The 21,677-nt window shown below is 34.7% G+C and overlaps 1 protein-coding gene and 1 long non-coding RNA gene across 2 annotated transcripts; one reads left to right on the top strand and one right to left on the bottom strand.

Annotated features, from left to right (window-relative positions):
* The first annotated feature begins 328 nt into the window (after positions 1-328).
* Positions 329-13,240, top strand: LOC142628309 (TMV resistance protein N-like). Its single transcript, XM_075802410.1, has 13 exons — positions 329-930; positions 4,376-5,504; positions 5,663-5,929; positions 6,051-6,800; positions 6,886-6,990; positions 7,168-7,419; positions 7,583-8,305; positions 8,418-9,369; positions 10,145-10,340; positions 10,494-10,589; positions 10,795-10,896; positions 11,581-11,811; positions 12,486-13,240. Exons 1-8 carry the CDS (start codon positions 434-436, stop codon positions 9,132-9,134), a joined length of 4,440 nt encoding a protein of 1,479 aa, XP_075658525.1. The 5' UTR covers positions 329-433; the 3' UTR covers positions 9,135-9,369; positions 10,145-10,340; positions 10,494-10,589; positions 10,795-10,896; positions 11,581-11,811; positions 12,486-13,240.
* Positions 1,066-3,208, bottom strand: LOC142628314 (uncharacterized). The gene is made up of 2 exons (XR_012843016.1): positions 1,489-3,208; positions 1,066-1,285 (listed from the first exon to the last, which is right to left on the bottom strand). It is a non-coding gene; the product is annotated as an uncharacterized LOC142628314 (long non-coding RNA).
* Positions 13,241-21,677: the final 8,437 nt, after the last annotated feature.

The raw sequence follows: 21,677 nt of genomic DNA, 5'->3' as shown, positions 1-21,677 counted from the left end.
TCTGGTTAATATGTGCCTTTAAATTATTTATTTTTAAAAATATTTTCTTGAGAATTAAAAAAAAATTTTAAATTTTTTTAATTTCATTGAAAATATTTTTAAAAATAATTAATTATTGTGTATCTTAAAGGCATATATTAACAAAATCCTTTTATTATTAATGTGAAAGTGAATGTTACGTCGGTCTCATCAATTTATGTATAATAAAATTATATGTAAAATTTATATAATTTTACTTCAAAATGACTCTTAGTGTGATTTTTCTATTTAAATATAATTTATTAAGTGACCAGCAAAGGAGCCTCATCTTCCCTTCTCATTAAAGTCTCTTCTTGCTTCCACTCATTCACTTACCCTCTTACTAATTCATCTTTGGGAGCTTTCCTTCTCCTCCTTCCAGATCTTCTCATCCGTCCGCCGATCATAAATTCCAATGGTACTTGTGACCAGCAAAGGAGCCTCATCTTCCCTTCTCACTCATCAACTTAAGAAATTTAATGTCTTCTTGAGTTTCAGAGGTGAAGACACCCGTCGTGGTTTTACAAGTCATTTGTATCCTGCTTTATGCCAGCAAGGTATTGACACCTTCATTGATAATGATCTCAAAAAGGGGGACAAAATTTCTGATGAGCTTATCAACACCATTGAGAACTCAACCATGTCAATAGTCATATTTTCTGAAAACTATGCATCTTCCACTTGGTGTTTAGATGAACTTGTTAAGATTGTTGAGTGTAAGAACAAAAATAACCAGTTAGTAAAACCAGTTTTTTACCTGGTGGAGCCATCACATGTTCGTTCCCAAAAAGGAAAGTTTGAAGAAGCACTCACTAAGCATGAAAAAAGATACAAAAATAAGGTACAAAGGTGGAGGGATGCTCTATATGAAGCAGCAGGTTATTCTGGTTGGGACTTCAAGGTCAATGGCAGGTATATATTTGATTACTCTGGGTTTTTTTTTTTGAGGGAGGACTACTCTGGTTAGTTGTTCTTTTAAGAGTTTTAATGGTTTGTGATGACCATTAAATTTTATTATCAAATTATAACTATATCTGTTACTATACATTTTTTTTTACTTTGAATTTTACTAAATTATGAAAGTACTCTTTTCTTGTCTTATCTCATACTACGCTAGTTAATTACCTATGGGTTAATATTACGCCCCATTTGTTTCTGTAAATTGTTTCATATGTAAAATAATTTGAACTTGCAGTTTTTAGTTGCCTACCTGAAAATGCCAAGAAATCATTTTAGAAAGCAAAATGAAAAAAAATTTCTTAATCTTCTGTTTCATTTTTTCTGTTCTACCCTGTACTTCGTCAATAAAAACTTACTACGTATTCACTTAATTAATTAAATATTATCATTATTGACTTATTAAATGCTACCGTTATTAATTAATAGTAGTATTTAATTAATTAGGTGAATACGTGGCAAGTTTTTATTGGTGAAGTACGGAGCAGAAAAAGTGGGATCGAAGATTTGGACTCCGTATCAAATCCAAGCAAATACAACCAAATCGGCAAACACCAATCCATTGCCATTGACCACTCAAATCCACAGATTGGAGAGAGAGAGTAGCTAGCCTGCCAACCACCCACTGCAACCCATGAACCCAGCAACCACCATGACCCACAAACCATCATAGCCACCCACCACAACCCATAAACGATACCAGCCGTCCACGGTAACCCACAAACCCAGCCACCACGACGACCCACGAACCATTCAAAATACCCAGATCGGTAAAACCCACGCGGCAATTAAAAAAAAAAAAAAACAGATCTAAGAAATAACAGAGGAGGTGGAGCCAGTGATGGAGGATAACTGAAAAAAGAAACCAAAACAAAACAAAAACTTAGGAAGGTCAAACCAATAACCATTGAGTGGAGTTGATGATGGTGGTGGTGGAGCTGGCAATGAGTGGATCAGTGCCCGGTGACGAGTGGCTCGATGGTTTGGTTCATGGGAGAGGGGAGAGTTGTGTGAATGAAGCTCTAAAATATTTTACGCTTGCTCTAACCGTAAATTTTTTTTACATGTTTTTGGCTTGACTTTTACACTTGACCACATTTTACTTCAAAATAAATATTGTAAAATGTGTAAGCGAAACAGACGAAAGCGGAGTTATCTTAGCCATTATAAATTAGAAATTTCACTTATATATTATTAATAAAAATTGAGTAATGTGTTTCTCAAAAAAAAAAAAATTCAGTAATGCAATTTTTTTTTTTATTAATGAGTTGTTATTAATAAATAAAAATATGATATTAATAGTAGGGATAGAAGAAAACAAGTAACAAAATAATATTAACAATTTATAAAAATGTTAAAAAATAGTTAGGATGACTAATGTCTATTACTAATGAATTTTTTTTTTTTAAAAAGCTTTATGGATTTTTTACAGTAGTTGGGATCCCAAATAAGTTTTTTTTTTTTTGGAAGGCGAACCAATTAAACATTCATTGATATGTAAAGTATCATAATACAAAGTGGTGGTGTATTTTCAATCCAATACAAATCATCAATTAAATTTCTAGCATGTTTTGCTAATGTATGAGCCACCATGTTTCCCCTCTCTTTACCCAATTAATGGATAGGACTTGCATTCCTTTAAGATTGGACATGATGTCTTCATAGATGTGGCCAAGCAGTGAGCTGTTCTCTATAGAAACAGTTAGAGCCTTCATCAAATTTAGGCAATCTCCTTCAATAATCAATCGAGAAAACCCAACTTCCCTTGAGAATTCCACAGCTCGTCGACAAGCCAAAAGCTCAGCCTCTTCACTGCTATTCACGTAAGGACCCTTAACTGACATACCCGCCATAACCTCACCTAAAGAGTTTCTGATAATAGCACCAAAACCCGAGCAATGTCGGTCTGAAAAAACAGCAGTATCAAAATTTAATTTGAACTCCTCTGCTGGTGGAGCACGTCAAACACAGCTACCAAAAATCTCATTCGAAGGAGCAAGAACCACCTGTGCTTTCCTATACTCATCAAGAAATTCTTCAGCCCTCTTGTTTAGCCCACCTGGTTCCCTCAATTGTCCCCCATGTATCACAACATTCCTTTGGTTCCATATCATCCATGGCTGCACCAAAAAAATTTCCAGTTCCCTCGTCGGTAATCTCTCCATCAAGGCTTCAGATAAACATCTGAAGTCATGGCAACTCGTGGACCATTTTTGCAGTGAAGTAATACTCCCAGCCCAAACATCTTGTGCAGCTCCGCTATCTCACACGGCATGTAATGCAGTCTCAGCAAATCTTTTGCAGCAATGACACATTACATCTTCTAAGATATTTCGCTTTGCAAGGTTCACTCTAGCCAGCAAAATTTCATGGCAAGCTCTCCAACCAAATACCTTTATTTTGCTAGGAATCTTCAAGGCCCACAAAACCTTCCATAGCTGCTGTCCCGCTGCTCTACTTGAACTCTCGGCCCAAGACCCAGCTGTCATCACCGTCCTAGCCAAATGATATTCTGACCGAACTGAATATATCCCATTTTTTGAATGCAGCCAAACCATTGAATCCATAGCTCTTCTTCGGCTTAATGGTATTTTACATATAGCATCTGCATCACTCATCTGAAATGCTTCCATAATAAAATCACGCCTCCAACAATGTAAATCCGAGTCAATGAGATCAGACACCATACGTTCCTCTAATTCTTCAGCCATCGGGTGCAGCACCATATTAGAAGGATAATTGGGGATCCATTTGTCCTTCCTAATCCAAATATCATCACTACTACCCACCTTGCAACAACAACCACTTTTTAAAATTGGCATGGCAGCCATTAAACTCCTCCATACAAAAGGGCTATTAGGAGGAACAGTTGCATCTAGAAATTGGCACTGCGGGAAATACCGGGCTTTAAAACATTTATAAAGGAGAGAATCCTTCCCATGTATCAATCTCCACCCTTGTTTTCCTAGCATTGTAAGGTTAAATAATCTCAAATCTCTAAATCCCATCCCACCTTCATTTTTTGGTTGAGAGAGAGAGGTCCAACTCTTCCAATGGATCTTCCTTTCATTCCCCACTTGTCCCCACCAAAATTTAGCACATAGAGCATTCAATTCATCACACAATTTCACAGGAAGCTGAAACACACCCATGGTATAAGATTATATCCACATCTAATAGGAGTATAGGACTCTCCATGCAACTTCGTGCCAAAAGTTAATTTGCTACCCCAAAAAGAGTGACAAAATAATTTTTCTTCAATCTAATGTTACATGTTGCGTACTTTATTTAGCAATAGTTCGATTTTAATGTAAAAATTAAAGATCTTGCATTTAGTTTACGTTCTTGTTTCTTGTTTATAGTCAAACTCATTACGTGTGTTAAATGCTTTGAGTGGCAGCCTCTCTGAATATGATCTTATCCAAGAAATTGTTAAAGATACCTTCAAGTCTAAATTAAATCAGATGCCATTACTTGCTACTGAATATGAGGTTGGAATAAAGTCTCGCGTAGAAGCCTTGATAAAACGTTTACATATTGAATCAAATGATGATGTTCATATGGTAGCAATGTATGGTCTTGGTGGAGTAGGCAAAACTACAATGGCAAGAACTATTTATAACGAGATTTCATATCAATTCGAAGCAAAAAAATTTCTAGAGAGTGTTAGAGAGAGGTCAGCAACACATGAAGGCATAATCCGTTTACAAAAGACACTTTATGATATCTCAGGGAATCGGAATTTGACGGTGAATAATGTATCTGAAGGAACTTGCATGATAAATGAAATTCTAAACTCAAAGAGGGTTTTTATCGTTCTTGATGATGTTGATGATGCAGACCATATAAAAAATTTGCTTGGAAAATGCGATTGGTTTGCTCTTGGAAGTCGAATCATTATGACAACAAGAAATAAACAGTTACTAGTTAATCTTAAAAATGGTGTTTCAACCTATGACTATTATGGCTATGAGGTTAAGGAATTAGACGAATGTGAAGCTATTGAACTCTTTCGTAAGCATGCCTTACCAAGAAACATACTGTGCGAAGATTATTTGGAACTTGAGAATCGAGTTATACATTATGCCAAAGGCCTTCCACTAGCTCTAAAAGTAATGGGTGTTGATTTGTGTGGAAAAACTATATGTGAATGGAAAGATGATTTAGATTATTATGAAAAAAATCCTCATGAAGGTATTCAAAAAGTATTGGAAAGAAGTTACGGAGGATTGAACAATAATGAAAAGATTATTTTCCTTGATATTGCATGTTTCTTCAAGAAAATTGACATGATGAATTATGATATGATTAAGGATGTACTGGGAGCTTGTGGTTTAAACCCAATATCTGGTATTCGAAAACTTATTGATAAGTGTCTCCTGACTATTGATCAAGATAATTATTTGTTGATGCATGACTTAGTACAACAAATGGGTATGGACATTGTTCGACAAGAAGCACCAAAACCCGAAGAACGTAGTAGACTATGGTGTTATGAGGAAACTTTTGACGTAGTAACTAAAAATATGGTATGTATGTCATTTTGATTCACTTCTTCCATTACTTCACACGAAAGATGTATTACTTTTTTTTTTTCCTTTCTTTTTTTATTCTCAATATGGTTTTTGTTTAAAATTAAATAACTGTAATATTTTTTGGTGATTCACTAACCCTTTTGTTCAACTAGGGGTCAGATAAAATTCGAAGCATAATATTGCAGTCACCTGAATTGGAACCAAAAGAGATGCTATTAAAGGCACAATTTTCTAAGATGAAAAATCTTAAGTTGCTTATGATTCGTTGTTGCGATGCACTCCTTGAATATCTTCCCAATAGTTTAATTTTTTTTGATTGGCGTGAATATCCATTTTCTTCGTGGCCATACGAATTTTCTCCTAAAAAGTTAGTTGTGCTCAACGTTCCTGGCTACCGATTAGAGAATCCATTCAAGTTGGTATGGTCATTAGTCTTTATTTATAAATTGTTATTATTATTTTTGTAAAGTTTTTATTTTTCATATAAATTTCTTTAATGGTTAAACCATATTCTAAATTTCGAATTTTTTTTTCCTACAGATTTGTGCATTCGAATCCATGACATATGTGGACTTTAGTGAGTGTGAATTGATTACGAAAATACCAGACTTATCAATGACCCCAAACATAAAGCAACTGAAGCTTAGATTGTGTAAAAATTTAGTTGAGATTGATGACTCTGTAGGGTGTCTTGATAAGCTTGAAGTCTGGGATCTTGCATTTTGCTTTAGGCTTCGAACTCTTCCAAGCTGTCTCATGATGAAATCTCTTAGAATTTTTAATCTTTTAGGCTGCTCAAGCCTTAATAGATTCCCCGAAATCTTGCATGAAATGAAAGGTGTAGAAATCTTACAACTGCCTAAACTTATTGAGTTGCCTTTATCATTTGGGAATTTGACTGGCCTTAAGGAGTTATTTTTCAGAACGGCTTTAGTAGTTCCCCAATATCCTCCAGGTAGCATCCATAGTTTACAACTTATAGAGAGACTCAGTCTTCCGGGCAATTCTATATTTCCAAAGGATGTGGAGATTGATAGACAGCCACTGTGCAATTCTCTTGGTGGCTATTCCAATTATGTTTTTCCAAGCTTGGAACAACTACATCTTAAATTCTTTAAAATGCGCTCAGAAAAAGATTTTATTTTGAGTTATTGTTGCCCCCTTCCATTGGAAGAGTTCTACAAGAGCAAAGTTGTTACCTTCCCAGAAAGCTTAAGCAGACACATGTTTTGTATTAGAGGATACGATAAACATCAGGAAATTCCAAGGCTTCCACAAAGTATAATATATGTAGGTGCATCAAATTGCCTCTCATTGGATTCACAATCTTTCTTTCTTTCAAGATAATTATTTTTCTATGTATGATTTACTACAGCAGATGGATAGGGACATTGTTCAACAAGAAGCACTAAAAGAGGATGGAGAACATAGTAAACTATGGTGTTATGAGCAAGCTCTTGAAATAGTAATTGAAAATATGGTATGTCTTTCGATTAACTTCTTCCTATTCTTCACATGAAAGATGTAATCACTTTCCTCTTCTTCTTTTTTCCCTTTCAATGTGAAAGAAAATTCAATATCCTTAATATGATTTTTGTTTAAAATTTAATAATTGTTATATTTTTTTGGTGATTCAATTATCCATTTCTTCAACTAGGGAGCAGATGAAATTCAATGCATAATATTGTTGTCGCCTGAATCAAAACCAACAAATGTGCAAGCAAAGGAAATTTTTTTTCTAGAGATGGAAAATCTTACATTGATTATTGGCAATGTTAAATCCCATGGACACCTTGAATTTCTTCCCAATGGATTTACACAGCTAGATTGGGATAAATATCCATTTCCTTGGCGGCCATCCGACTTTTGTCCTAAAAAACTGGTTGTGCTCAACATGTATCTTAATCTGGTAAGGTCATTAGTAGTATTTATTTATAAATTATTATACATTTTTAAAGTTTTTATTTTTTAATATATATTTCTTTACAGATTTCTCCAAAAAATAAAATAAAAAACCTTCTTTAAAGATTAATCCATATTCTAAATTCCGAACTTTTTTTCTTCTTCTACAGTCCGTGAGATATGTGAACTCATTTAAATCCGTGAGAGTTGTGGAATTCAGTTCTTGTAAATTGATTAGGAAAATACCTGACTTATCAATGGCCCCAAACATACAGGTATTATATATTAGTTGTTGTGAAAACCTAGTTGAGGTTGATGACTCCGTGGGGCGTCTTGATAAGCTTGTAGTGTTGGACGTTTCGCATCGCGATAAACTTCAAGCTCTTCCGAGCTGTCTCAAGATGAAATCTCTTAGATATTTTGGAATATTCGGTTGCAGGAGACTTAACAAGTTCCCTAATATCTTGCACGAAATGAAAGGTATAAGAGAGTTACAACTGTGGAATACAGAGGTAATTCATCGTCCACGTAGCATCTATAATTTACAACATCTAGAGACACTCATTCTTGAGGGCAATATCATATTTCCAAAAGGCTTTTCCATTTATGGTTTCCCAAGATTGAGAAATCTATTTCTTTATTGCCTTACGAATCGCTCAGAAATAGATTTCATTTTCAATTGTTGTTGCCCCCGCACATTGGAAGTGTTAGAAATTGGGTTCTGCAAAAATATTGTTAGCCTCCCAGAAAGCATAAGCAGATTTGAGAGATTACATCGGCTTCGTATTTATAGTTGCGATGCGCTTCAGGAAATTCCAAGGCTTCCGCAAAGTTTAAGATATGTAGATGTATCAGATTGCCACTCGCTTGATTCACAATCACTCTTTCATCAGGTATCTCTTTCTCTCTCTCAAAGTTATTAAGAAACAATTTTGTTACCTTCACAAATACTATTTGACTTGATTTGCTGAGATGTAATTTGTTGAATTCGCTAATTGAATGCAGTTGCGAGAAATCATAGGTCTTCCACCAAATCTACCACCCTGTTTAGGTGTGACAAGCCACGAGTTAAAGGCTCCACACTCTAGTGATAGTGATAGTAAATATCACATTTCTAGTGATAGAGATAGTGAATATCGCATTCTAGTACCAGGAGATGAGAATGAAATTCCAAATTGGTTTAACCATCAACGTGTTGGAAATTTAATATCATTCTCGATTGGTCCCGAATTTCCAACAATTGCTCTCTGTATTGCTTTTCAATGCGAGGAGGCTTCTACTGAGGATTTCTATGACAATTTTCTTATTCATGTTGACATTTCCATCAATGGTAATAAACAGTCGTTCAAAAACTCAATGATCTTTGACCATCCAAAGTATGGGCATCTGTTTTTTTACTGTAAGCCTCAGAGCTCATTGCGGAAACTATTTCAGGACTTGAATCTAGGTGATCAGAATCATGTTGAGCTCTTCTGTGAAATTAAACGTCGTTTAACATACTGGGAAATGGCTCCCAACATTAAAGCCATAGGAGTCCATGTAGAATGCAATTGTCCTCAACCTCAAAACGGAGAAGCTTTGGGACTTTCAATGGACAACTATGAAGCAAGGAGCTGCACATGTTTGGGTGGAGCACAAACCTGTTGCCGGTGTCTGAAGGAGCTGGGCTCCGTGCATTCAGCAGGACGAGCTTCAGTGCATTCGAGCAATTTGGAAAGTTAGATTGTCTCAAGTGATACAAATGGTGGCAGGTCATCCTTGGTTTCTGTGCCATCTAATTCAGGGCTTCCAATGGATGTCACAAATGGGTCTGAGTTTTCTTTTGGATTTGACTCAATCGTTGGTAATGGGTTTGATTTGGGTTCCTCTCCTATAAATGATGATTCTGACTTCAGTCCATATCCACAGTCCAAGAAAATGAGAATCACTTGATCAAATTTCGAAGAAACATGGCAAGGTACTGTTATTTTCAATGAAACTGTTTTCCACTTGATCTTTCGTGTTTGTTATTACATTGAAATATTCAGCCATCTCTTATTGTGAGTGAATTCAAACATAGATGGACTCTTTTCCCACAAGAATTTAATATATATATATTGAAGAAAAATGACCTTTTAGCATCTCCAAGATCTATTTACTAATGGGCAGTCAATAGTGATCTACTTTGCACAAGAATTAGTAATATGTTTATAGTTATTGTAAGCTAAGCCAATTATGACCTAACTGGTACCTAATAATAAGACCTGTTTTGCAAATATGTCTTTATTATGGGAGAAATTAACACTTTTAAACCCCCAGCCCAATAACACAAAAAGGTAAAAGAAAAGTGTTGTAGAGAAATGAGCACAAGGTATTTGGCTTTGCAAATACTTGATTGATTGGACTAGCCTTGATGATCATTTTTCCTTTTTGCCAGTTTATGGAAGTGATTGTAATTTTTTTAATTGGTTGTTTTATTAACTAGCTAAGAGGGCAGTATTATTGATAAGTATCATCTGCTTTTAATGGATAAAAACTAATTACCAATTAGGTGTTTAATGAATAGCCTTGTCCCAGCAAGTTAAATGCATTCAAGTAAAAAGCACTCTGAAATGTTTTGATGAATGAATAGTTATCTCCATAATTAAGATTTTATTGGGACCCAATCATTTATCATTCCCAATAGTGAATGTCTGAGAATAAGTTCTGCATCGATAATGGAAAATTACCTCATTGATTTGTCATGAAACCAGGCAATTGGAGGGAATAAAGTAGGTCATGGACTTGTTGCTGAGGCTTGGACTGAAATGGTCAAGCTGTTCAATGGGACATTGGTCTCTTCATGACAAAGATGCTCTAAGGCATAGATACACACATTTGAGAAGGCAATATAATGACCTAAAGGTTCTTCAATAGAGTGGGTTATCTTGGTAACCATTGAGATTATGTGTAGGATTCTTATACCTAGATGAATTGCCAATTATCCACTCTTGTATCTTTAGATAATTTTTTTTTTCTATTATGCTGCTTATATATAAAAAAAATCCAAGTGCATCCTGATGCTTGGTCTCATAGAAATTGATTTGTTCCAAGTTGTTACAGATTGTTGTTATATATGTTGAAGGGGTTTCTAATGAAGATGCAGAATTTCTTCATGCAATGCAGATTTCAACAATAAAGACCCCAATTTGATGATTGGTATATTTCTTGTTTCAGCATTAAGAGCTTCCCCAATAATTCAAATAATATTATTTCCTGTTTATATATTCTTATTTATTGTGTTGTTCATTAACCTACAAGATTAGCATTGTTTTAGTTATATCATGTCCGTCATTACTATCCTAAGTCTGATGTCTTAGGACTGATAATTTTGCTTATTTCTGCTTGATTTATGGAAATCCAGCTACTGTTGGAGGGTATAACCAAGTGGGTCAAGATGTCGGTTGCATGTAATGGTGTTGGTGAGATTTTCTTTTCACAAGCTTATAACAGGTTGCAACATTTGGTGAGATTTTCCCCAAATTTAATCTGTTTTAGAATTCTTTGTACGGTGAAAATTTTCATATAACTCATAAGTTTTAAATTAAGATATTATGAATAAACATACCATAATATAACTCTCCCAAATTACAAATATTTGCTTTTGATATACGAAAATGACAATAGTGATGAAAGGCAGTCACTCACTAGACACTGAGGCTATGAGCTGGGACTGATGTTCTCTCTCTCTCTCTCTCTCTCTCACACACACACACACACACACAATACTGCCTATAGGTAGAAAGGATTTGTACATTAAATTTATGACTTCACCGATATTTTATGACAATCTGCATAAGTATAGATGAAGGCCATGGGAAAACTACACTAGCATAAGTTAATGTAAAACTTTGACTAAGTATTGTTGTCCTATGTTTTAATTTCATGATAATGCAATCTGCATTTAGTTTTCCTGAAAGTGTTATATAAAAACAATGAAATCTCCCCATTTCAAGTAATGTTTGAGATTGATGTTGTTAAACAATATGAAACAAAATAATTGTTCCAATTTTTCTCTGGTTCCCTTTAGAATAGTTTCTTGCATGTAATGGGAGTTATTTTTGAAGTTATAGGAGAAAAGGATGACCAATTCTTTGCTAGTAGTGATTCTCATGGATTATATTAACCTTGAGTTATAGCAATTGTGCAGAAGGAAGAAGATCGGTCCTACATGCAATGCTCAAGCTTTGACCTGGATGATTGCACTGTGCAGTAGAAATTTTTGGCATTTTGGGTGGCAAAGATGTACTAGAAGATCATAATTTAAGCTTGATGACAGATTACAAGGAAATAAAGGATCTCCCCCTTCAGAATGGCTTTGCTAGTGATGAAATTTGCCAAACAGTGACAGCTGATGATGATATTTGGAACTTATATCCAGGTGACCAGTTTTCTCATTAGTAATGTTGCTAGGATTTTTTTCCCCTTGATGAAATGATGTTAACACTTTCTTCATGAAATAAATAAAATGTTAGTGGGTAACATAGGTTGTAGAGCATAATTCATATTTATCATTGAGCATTGAACAGGATAATTTTGAGTAGCTTTCATTTAAAAATGACAATTTGCATGAGCATTCACATGCAATGGCATACAAAGATAGGATCTCAGATTTGTGAATTTGGGATTGATTTATGGTAATGAAAGTTGAATGGTGGATCAAGTTATTTGGAGATAAAAGTGGAGATCAACATTAAGCGCATTGATGATAATAGAGAATATGCAATATCCATCTTGGGAGTTTGAATATCTTATTAGAGAAAAAAACAAAAAAGTATGCAACTTTGTAGGCCCCAGCGTGTTCTCAAAAAGTTCAGAGAGCCATCAAGGAGTAGTTGAGGATAGATCATGTATAGTCAAACATATGTGAATATTGAGGAGTTGGGGAAGCTTGCTAGTTGGTATAACCCTAGAAGGGAAAAAGTTATTGACCTTAATTTTTAATGCACTATCTAAAGAGTGATTTACTTAACCACTCTCTACTAATAAATTGTAAAAAAAGATAGAAAGTTCTTTGTCATCTGCCCAAATGCCATCTAAGTCTCTGTTTTGCAGGTACTCAAGTGCTTTTGAAATAACTCAGGCTTAGCAACCTCAGGATCGAGGACCAGAGAGGCCTGTTAGAATGTGCACAGCTCCTGATAGTTGCAGTTGATGATCACTGCTAAAGGGTTTTGGCAAGCTTCTTCCAAGTTGGGGAGAGGCAGAGAAAGAGAGGGGGGGGGGGGGTGAGGTGACAGCTTTTGTAGCCAAATCACATGAAGAACTGTTTGCTGGTTGCTTCAGCTGCAATACATCAAGTAAAAAAGACTGCTAAGACGTTTGGCAACCAAAAATTGTTTTTGACAGCTTAGCCTGAAGGGCACTCTCACATAGTTGTCTTGATTGCAAGTTGTATATTGGAGGATATCTGCACAAAGAAGAGAAGGCTTCCTTGAAGATTGAAATTGATAGTGGAAGACACTTCTGACTTGCTGAAGCAGGGGATGCAAGTGTTTTGTTCTGTTCATATCAGGTATTAACTGAGGCTAGTGTTCTTCATTGCACCAGCCCTTTTTGTAGTATCAATAGGAAAATAATTTAAAAAAAAAAAAAAATTAATTGTATGTCCGTTCTAGTTAATGCACTCTTTTAGGTGGATTTGGGCTTATGCTTATAAACTTCAACCCACGAAGATAGGAGCCACCAATTCTCTATTCTAACACATTCTTTGACTGCAATTTACTTGTAGAACATGCTATAGTTGTAAATGGTTATCAAAAGTTGAAAAGCTTTATCTATTTTAAAAGAGGTATAAGCTTATTGTTATACATGATTAAAACTTGATAGAACTTTTGTGGGAACCCAAAAAGCCGAAAGACCTCTTATGTGGGGTGAGGTGAGGGAGAACCAAATCATGACTGAATTCCACGTTGCCTAGGTAGGGTGAGGTCCTACGCTTTATAGGAATGTCTTGAACTCAAACTGATATGAGGCCTTAAAAACTGCAAGGAGCAACCCAAAGTGTACAATATCATGCCAATTGAGAGTTGGGTGTGACAATATTTTTTTGTCATCATGAAAATCAAATACTTGAATATGAATTGGGTTTTTTTTCTCTGAATCAGTTGTTTACCTATGCCTCTGTTTGGAAAAGTGCTTCCATAGCAAAACCTCTTCAGGGTTGTTCTGTTTTTTTTCCTCTTCTGAATTTGGTTGGCTTGACTGCAACAGAAATTGTTTAGTTCTGTGTAATACACCAATTGTCTGCATGACATTCTTTTAAATGTTTATAGGCAAATACACCCTGTTTGAAAGTTGATAATAATCAACATAGCTAATTGCCTATTAGGAAGAACTGGTAAAAAAGGTGTACATGTCAATATATATATGTAATTGGAGGAATTGTTGGTAAGTGCTCGGTCAACTTATTGGCATTGAATAACATTGGGGGTCTTGTGATCAGTACCCTCAAGTGTAATTTGTTTAGGTACTATGAATAACATTGAGGGTCCATAAGTGAAACACTAGTTTCTTTGTTTTATCTTGACGCATTTGGCCCTTCATTAACAGAGTTTTCCAAATTCCACCAGAAAAATCCCAAAAGAGAACAAGCTACAGAAAAAGTGGTAAAAGAGCATGCTTGCAATCTGAAACCAGAACTTTAAACATCATTATAACTTTCTTATGATCTTGCACTGGGAGGTACTATGAAATTCTATATTCAGGTTCACTTATAAATAAACCAGAAACAAAATATGTGTTACATTTCATATTGTTCAATTTCTACAAGAATCAATTGTGAGTAATGTTCTTTTCAAAAAAAAAAAAAAAAAAATTGTGAGTGGAGTTCTTCAAATTGTGTTGGCCTAATTGTCTTCTTAACCTGCACATGAGAGTGTCATACTCACAATTCGATCATTCCATTGCTTTCCTACCCACACACAACACCAGTTAGCGTCTCTGGTTTATAGTACTCTTGGCAAGCTTTTCTGCAGTGATATTGGTTGGCTTATTTATTCCTATATCAATCCTTATCCAGTTATCCCATATTCAAGGGCAGCCCTTATACCAAAGAAGGTTTTAAGATATGTGTAATAACAATTTTGGTGTGGACTAGATGCAACAAATCTAATTAATCGTTACATATCTTACAAATCAAATCACCACAAGCACAGAAGTTTTACCAGATATTGAGAAAAAAATAAAATAAAACTACTAAAGTCAAAAAGTAAAACCTAAGGTTAAATTACATAAAGACCTCTTGGGATCTGAATCAGTTGCAAATAGACCCCTCGTACATTCAATTTTATGTTATTAATCCTTAGGCAAAAATTAGCAATGGGCCGAAGGTAGTTGTATGACTGGATTAGGACAACTAAAAATGCTTAATGCGGTGATTATTTTGATTGATATATGTATGCAAAAGGGAGATACATTGGTGATACCGTGAAATGGGAATCTACTGATAGGATTTCCTGAAGGTTAAATTTTGGAGAATCAAAGGTACATATAACTAATAATTTTCCATTAAAAAAAAAAAACTACAACTAATAATCCACATGTGTTTTGTATTTTATGATCATGATGTATATTTTTCATATTTTATGGATATTGTAAACGCAGAATTATTTATTTCATATTTAATGGCAATTTTTCTTGGAAAAACAATGTTGCGAATTTGGGTTGGTGTGTTTTCGGTGTATTTGCTTCATTTGATCGATTTGCTGGAGTTGTAAATTAATTATAGTATTATGAATTTATGATATTTGAAACCAAATGTTAAAGAGGGTTTAGTGTTTTGAATATCATCTTAAACTGGTCGCAAATCTACACAATGCCTGGAAATATATAAATATTATGTAATAGAGTATAATATATAAAAAGTAACAATTATTTCAAGTATTATCTTTTTTTTTTTTTTAAGATTTCTACAATTATTATTTTTTAATCTTTTTATCTCTACAAATATATTATTTTATTATTTTGGTGCATTATTACCTAACTAATTTGGAACATCAACTACAGCACAACTATTATTATGGTCACCACTAGATTCTTTACTCAATATTGGCATTATCTTTTTTGGAGGCACACTTGACTCATTAAGTGTATCTATAGAATTCTTTTGGGCATGGGTTATCTCTCTGTCCACAAAGTATACACGTACTAAATTGAAGTAAGAAGTTCATAATTGTGACTAGCCACAAACTTGCTTACAATCCATTTTTTCTAGCTTTCATTAAATCTAACACTGCTATGCATCCAATTCTTATTTTTTCAGGTTGTAAACCTACTCTTATTTTCTTTTGATATCTTTTATGACGAAACATTTCTCTCAAATAGAAATCTTCTATAAGTGATATATGTTCTTTTCACAATTCAAATGCTAATATATAAAGTGGCAGTCAAAGATGCACACTTTTTTGTGGGTAAGTTGTTAGTGTAAACGAGTTCATATCAATGTAGGTTGAGTCAATTTACAATTATTAATAAATAAGTTAATTTTGTGTTGACTTGCAACCTATGCGAAATATTAATGACTCGGTTCATTATTTGTGCCAGGATGAGTTAGCCCATTTTGACATGACTCTATTTAACCCATACAAATAAATGCCATTTTTATTTATAAAATTAAATACAAAATTATTTAATGAAAAGAATTTGATGACTTGCAACCAGCATGAAATGACCGGTTCATTATTTGTGCAAGGTGAGTAAACTCATTTAGACGCGAATCTGTTTAACTCACATAAACAAACGTTATTTTATTTATAAAAAATTAATTTCAAATATAAAATTGTTTAATTCAAAAAGAGTTTGAATGGCCATTGATGGGTGAAATTATGATGTGTGGCAAGAATGGGCATAATTGAGAAAACATGGCAGCTCATCAAATGCATGAGGATCTTTAGGCCAAGCTCTCTCTCTTGAGCGAGAAAATCTCGAAGTCTACTAATTCCTCATAGTGAAACATATTTAATTCTAAGTACCTATCCCCACCAAGGTCCCCAGTTCTCGTCCTAATCTCCAAAACTAGATACAACTCAAATTTTAAGTTCAAGCTACAATGACGGAAAAATCAATGAAAGGTATGAACTTTAACCTTACAAAAATCTCCTAAGCAATCCCTTTCATCCCTCGTTGGCAAACCAGTGGTAGTTTTTTGGTCTCTTTCACTCCTCTTAATTTGCAGGTATTTGTGGACGAGGACACGCCATTAATCAACTGTATCATCAGTTTTATTGATAAAATTATTCTTTGAAAATCTAAAGCTTTCGACTATTTTATTCAAAAACAAGAAAACTTTTTTCATTATATCTTTCGTAGATTATGCGTTTCTAACTTTAAGTAAAACTTTATTGGAATGAAATAAGAACTTTTAGATTGTATGTGTGGGAGCAAATGATCCGAGGACATATTAAGGCTATGGGTATTGTCCGAGGACGATCAAAGGCCCACACACGTGTTAGCCAAGGTTTGGCATGTGTGCCAAGACTGAGAAAGGAAGAGATCAGGGGCATTCAGGACCGGACTAAAGCCGAGAGTAAGAGGTTTGAGGAGAAAAGGTTAACTAACTCGTTGATCGAGGACCACGAGAGGTAGAAGCACCTTGGAAGTCCTATATTTGACTCCCTACACCGGAAAGTAAAGCTCTAAGGGAGATAGCAGAGTCGTGTGAGCAACGAAAGGGGGAAACATCTGGCTAGGTGACTACCACTTCCACATTTAATGCTCTATGCCAACTGAACTAACCGCATTTATGAAGACACCTGAACAGTAGCTACACAACTCACATCTCTCTCTCAACCACCTCCAGAAGGGTCTTGATGGGACAAGCATTCAAATGGCTCCCCTGGGACGTATAAATGAAGGGCTAAGATGCAATGTAAATGGATATATAAAAAGAAAATCCCTCTAAAAAGGGGATGAACGTTGTACAAGAGAAAAAGAGAGAAAAACTGTATGAGATTGTAAAAATATTAGTCTTCACTGTTGTAAGAAACCCATCCTCGGATTTGCCCAAGGATAGAGTTTTGTTGAATCTTGGTCTCTTTCGTTTACGTTAATCCTGTTAGTATTGTTTTTCTATAGCTTGTAGCCATCTTAGCATTGCAATTGACTCATAAGCCCATTCTCTTACAAATTTAATGTATTGGGCTTGAAGAGCTAGGAATTATTAAGTTAATTGGGCTTGGGCCCCTTTTCCAGTCCTTACAGTATGATATTAGTATTTTAATTGATGTTGTCTGAAATTAGAAGTTGTGTAGAATTTATTTGTTTACAATTATTATTATAATATATATGTGTTTACAAAACACAAAAATATATTAATCAATGTAGTCATATTCTTTAAATCAGTGAATAGGTTCTATTCATGAATCATGTCAACCCTATACAACATATTTATTAAAAAGATTGAAATGGACCATGTCTGTGCTATGTCAATCCACTTAATAAATTGGTTGTGTTAGAGTTAAAGGGCTTTCAAATGTTTTTATTTATTTATTTAATGATGTGGAACCTCACAAATCCAAGGCCCATGGGAGCCACTTACCCCCAAAGAATAAACCACGGATGCACAATTGTTAATAGGTCGAGTTAGTGTTTGACCCATTGTAAGATTGAATTTGTTCAATCATTTTGTTGGCTTTATTCCGTGCCAATTTGCTCGTAATTCAGCATTTAGAAACCTTTGTATTTAGGTGGGAATCATGTAAGGGTAGTGTGTGAGAGAGTGTGAAGAAAAGCTCAAGAGTGTGCACACAAGCTAAGACTCGCGACTGAAGAGTCGCCAAACAGGCACACGTGTGAAGTATGTAGGGGGAACTGAAGGGTCACGCTAGCTGTCGCACTACAAGACAAAATCTCCAGCTGGCCAAGCAGTTAGCTCGTGACTCAAACTCGCGACTCTTTCCAATCGCAAGCTCGAGTCGCCAGAATGCCCTGTTTGGCTAAAACTAACTCTTCACATTCCAAACACACTCCAGTATAAATACCCTTATACCCATGAAATGTAGAGAGCTTCCAAGGATAATTTTGAGAGAGAAACCTTAGAGAAAAACAAGATTGACTCATCCACAATCTTCATCCTTTGATTCTCCAAATTCCTCTACTCTCACCCTCTCCATTGTTACATCCTTGAGAGGTACATTTACCTAAATCCTTTTCTCACCATACTCATATTTGTGAGAAAGTTATCTGGTGTTTGTGAAGCAGTTAGGAAGGGACCAATTGATATTGGTTGATGCTATGAGCTATAGCGGAATCCGGTAAGCTAGAGAAGACAAAGGTTCAGTGAAACCTCGTTGGAGTAGGAGCTTGGAGGGCTTAGGTACAATGGGTAGATTAGGCTTGGAGGGTCTTCTGCTGTTCATGTATCACAACTTCATTCTCTAGTGGATTATTGACTGCTTGGAGGGTGGTGGAGAGGTTTTACGCCGAGGACTTCGGTTTCCTTTTCAATAACACATCGCTGTGTTGTTTTTGTGTTTGCATATCTCTTCCCTTAATCTTTACCTTTTAATTGCTGTTATAGTTGTGATTAATCATGGTTTAGATTGTTTTACCAATTCTGATTCAACTTGTTTTCATATTCCACTTATACATTATTTGATAATAAGCTTGTGTTGGTAATTTGTAAATTGGGGGTCTAAATATTCATAGGTGTTTTACACACTTATTGAATATTCAATTGGTATCAAAACAGGTACACTTGTTGTGGTTTAAATACCTAAGTGTGATCCTTGACCCCTTGTGTTGTTTGCCATGGATAGTGTTTTGTATGTCTCTATGCATATTTTGGATGTTAATGAATGTAACATGCCACGTATTTGTGAAAATGCCTTTATGAGCGATAATCCTCATGATTGTGATGCTATATTACATGAATCTTTGGATGTTATTGATATTCCTAATATCAAACTCTTGAAGAAAAAGGCTAAGAAGTTTAATAAGGATTTGAGCAAGTTATTTTGTGAAAATAATGATTTGATTGCTAAGCTCAATGAATCCAACAAATTGGTTGAAAAATATAAAAAACTTGCTGAAAATTCTCTTGAAAAGTTGAAAGAGTTTGAATGTTTGAATATGGACTTGGATGCTAAACTTGTTTTGTCTAACAAACTTGTTGATGAGCTAAAATGTGAAAATGAATCTCTTAAGATGCATGCCAAGTGTTTGATTGCTGAACCTATTTCTAAAAACGATGAAAATATTTGTTGCAATCATGTTGTGGTACCCGATTTTGTGTCTATTGTGTGTTCTACCTCAAACGACAAATCGGTGTACATTCCTCCACATAAAAGAAATCAAAAGGTGGAGAGAAAGGCTATTAAGTCAAAACTTCAATTTAGGTCTCAAACTAAAGTTTTGAATGGATTTAAATTTGTGGTGTGATTGGTCATATAAGACCTCAATGTTGTAAGTTGAAGAGAGAACAAAATCATATGACTATATCCCTTCCCAAAAAGCCGAGTGAACCTAAACACATTGTTTGTCACCATTGTGGTGCTTTTGGTTATCTAAGACCTCATTACCCTAAGTTTCATACTCTTAAAAGAATCAAAAGAAAAGAGAAACTTGAGCTTTTTGGAAGTTGTGCTATGAAAGCTAAACCGGATTTGAGTGACAATAACATGCTGTTAAAGAAAGTGTTTAATGCTCTTAACTCCTTGACTATGTGCATCTTCGGTTCTCATTCTTCCAACCCTCGTCTCACTTTTCTTGAGACACTCATTCCAAACAATCGTTCCGTTTAGATGAGAAAGGGTTCCCATGGTTGAGCATATGCTCTTTTAGTCCTTGATCTAATTCTTTCGATTTTTGTAGGACCCTTTCTGCATTGAATGTCATATCTTCATGCATTTTGTGCATCTTGCATTTCTTTACATGCATTGTTTTTTATTTTATTTTTTATCTTACTTTTATGTTTTAGTTTTGTGTGAGTAAAAAATCCAAAACCACATAAAAAGTGAAAAATTCAAAAAGTTTGATCGTATATGTTTGAGCACATATCTCATGTGAGTTTGGCCTAGTACCTTCGTACTAATGGCATAGTGCATTTAAGAGCTTAGCTTGTTATGTATGCATATCTATCTTTGTGGAAAAAATCTTGACATCTATGTGTAATTGTCGTAAATCGATCTTCAAGCATATCATGAATGGTTAGTCAATAGTCATATTAGTTTTGATACATGTATAGACTTGTGCCTATATCTTTTCTCACTCTTTTATTTTTTGCTTAAAGAGCTCAACAAATGTAAATCTCAAAATAAAAAAAGATAATGAGCTGCAAAAACCGTCGCACATACTAGTATTTGACTAGGATAAAGGGAAAGCGACTTTTATGAAAATGTATGATGCCCAAAAAGTTAAAGGCTTGCTCATCAAATTAAAATATCAAAAATTTTAGGCTTCGATCTCAAAAAGAGATGTAAAGATAAAAAATGATCAAATGTTATGATTTGTAAAGAAATCAAATGAAAATTTTCAAAAATATGTAATCATTTTCTTGTAGGAGGTCATATATGTTCATTTCTATAAATGAGATAGACCACTTGACTTAGTACTAGTTGTGTATGACTTGATTGAATTGATTATTAAAACTTCACTCTAGACTAAGGACTATTCCACGTTTGATACACACACACGACACTCATGCCTAATGTTCAATGAATGTCTTATTTATTTGTTTGATTGTACTTGTTTAAATGTGATGTGTGTGTGCTCAACTATATATGGATTAAACCAAAAAGATTTTTGATCATTTTATATGTTTTTGGAAGTGATTTTTATCACTCTTTGTGTTCATGTTTAGTGCTTTCTTTGTTTTTTACTGTTTAAACATGTTCTATTTTGAAAAACAAGTGTCAAAATTTTTGACTACTCATTGTAGCTACTCTCACGAGTAGCGAGTTTTGGCTACTCGTTTTAGCGACTCGCCCAGTCGCGAGATCCAGTAGCGAGTTTACACAGAATGGTTTGTGACTCACTCGCGACTCAGCTTGCGACTCGCCAGTCACGAAACGCCTAGAAACAATTTTTTAAAGAGCTTTTCGTGGGAAACTTGTTTTAAACCTCTCTCATTCTCTCTAAAACCCCTCTTTCAATATTTTTACATCAAAACTCAATCAATTTGAATGGTTTTTCATTACATTAACATCTTTAAGGTAATTTTAAACTCTTTTCATTGTTTTAGATCCTTAGATTATGTTTTGGAGAGTTTGTGCTCTTGGTTGGGATTTTCATCATAGGGGTTGGGAAAAC

This window comes from Castanea sativa, chromosome 3, assembly GCF_040712315.1.
Source record: "Castanea sativa cultivar Marrone di Chiusa Pesio chromosome 3, ASM4071231v1".
Lineage (NCBI taxonomy): Eukaryota > Viridiplantae > Streptophyta > Magnoliopsida > Fagales > Fagaceae > Castanea > Castanea sativa.
Note: the sequence above shows the minus strand (reverse complement) of the source record. Positions and strands in the feature narration are given on the sequence as shown.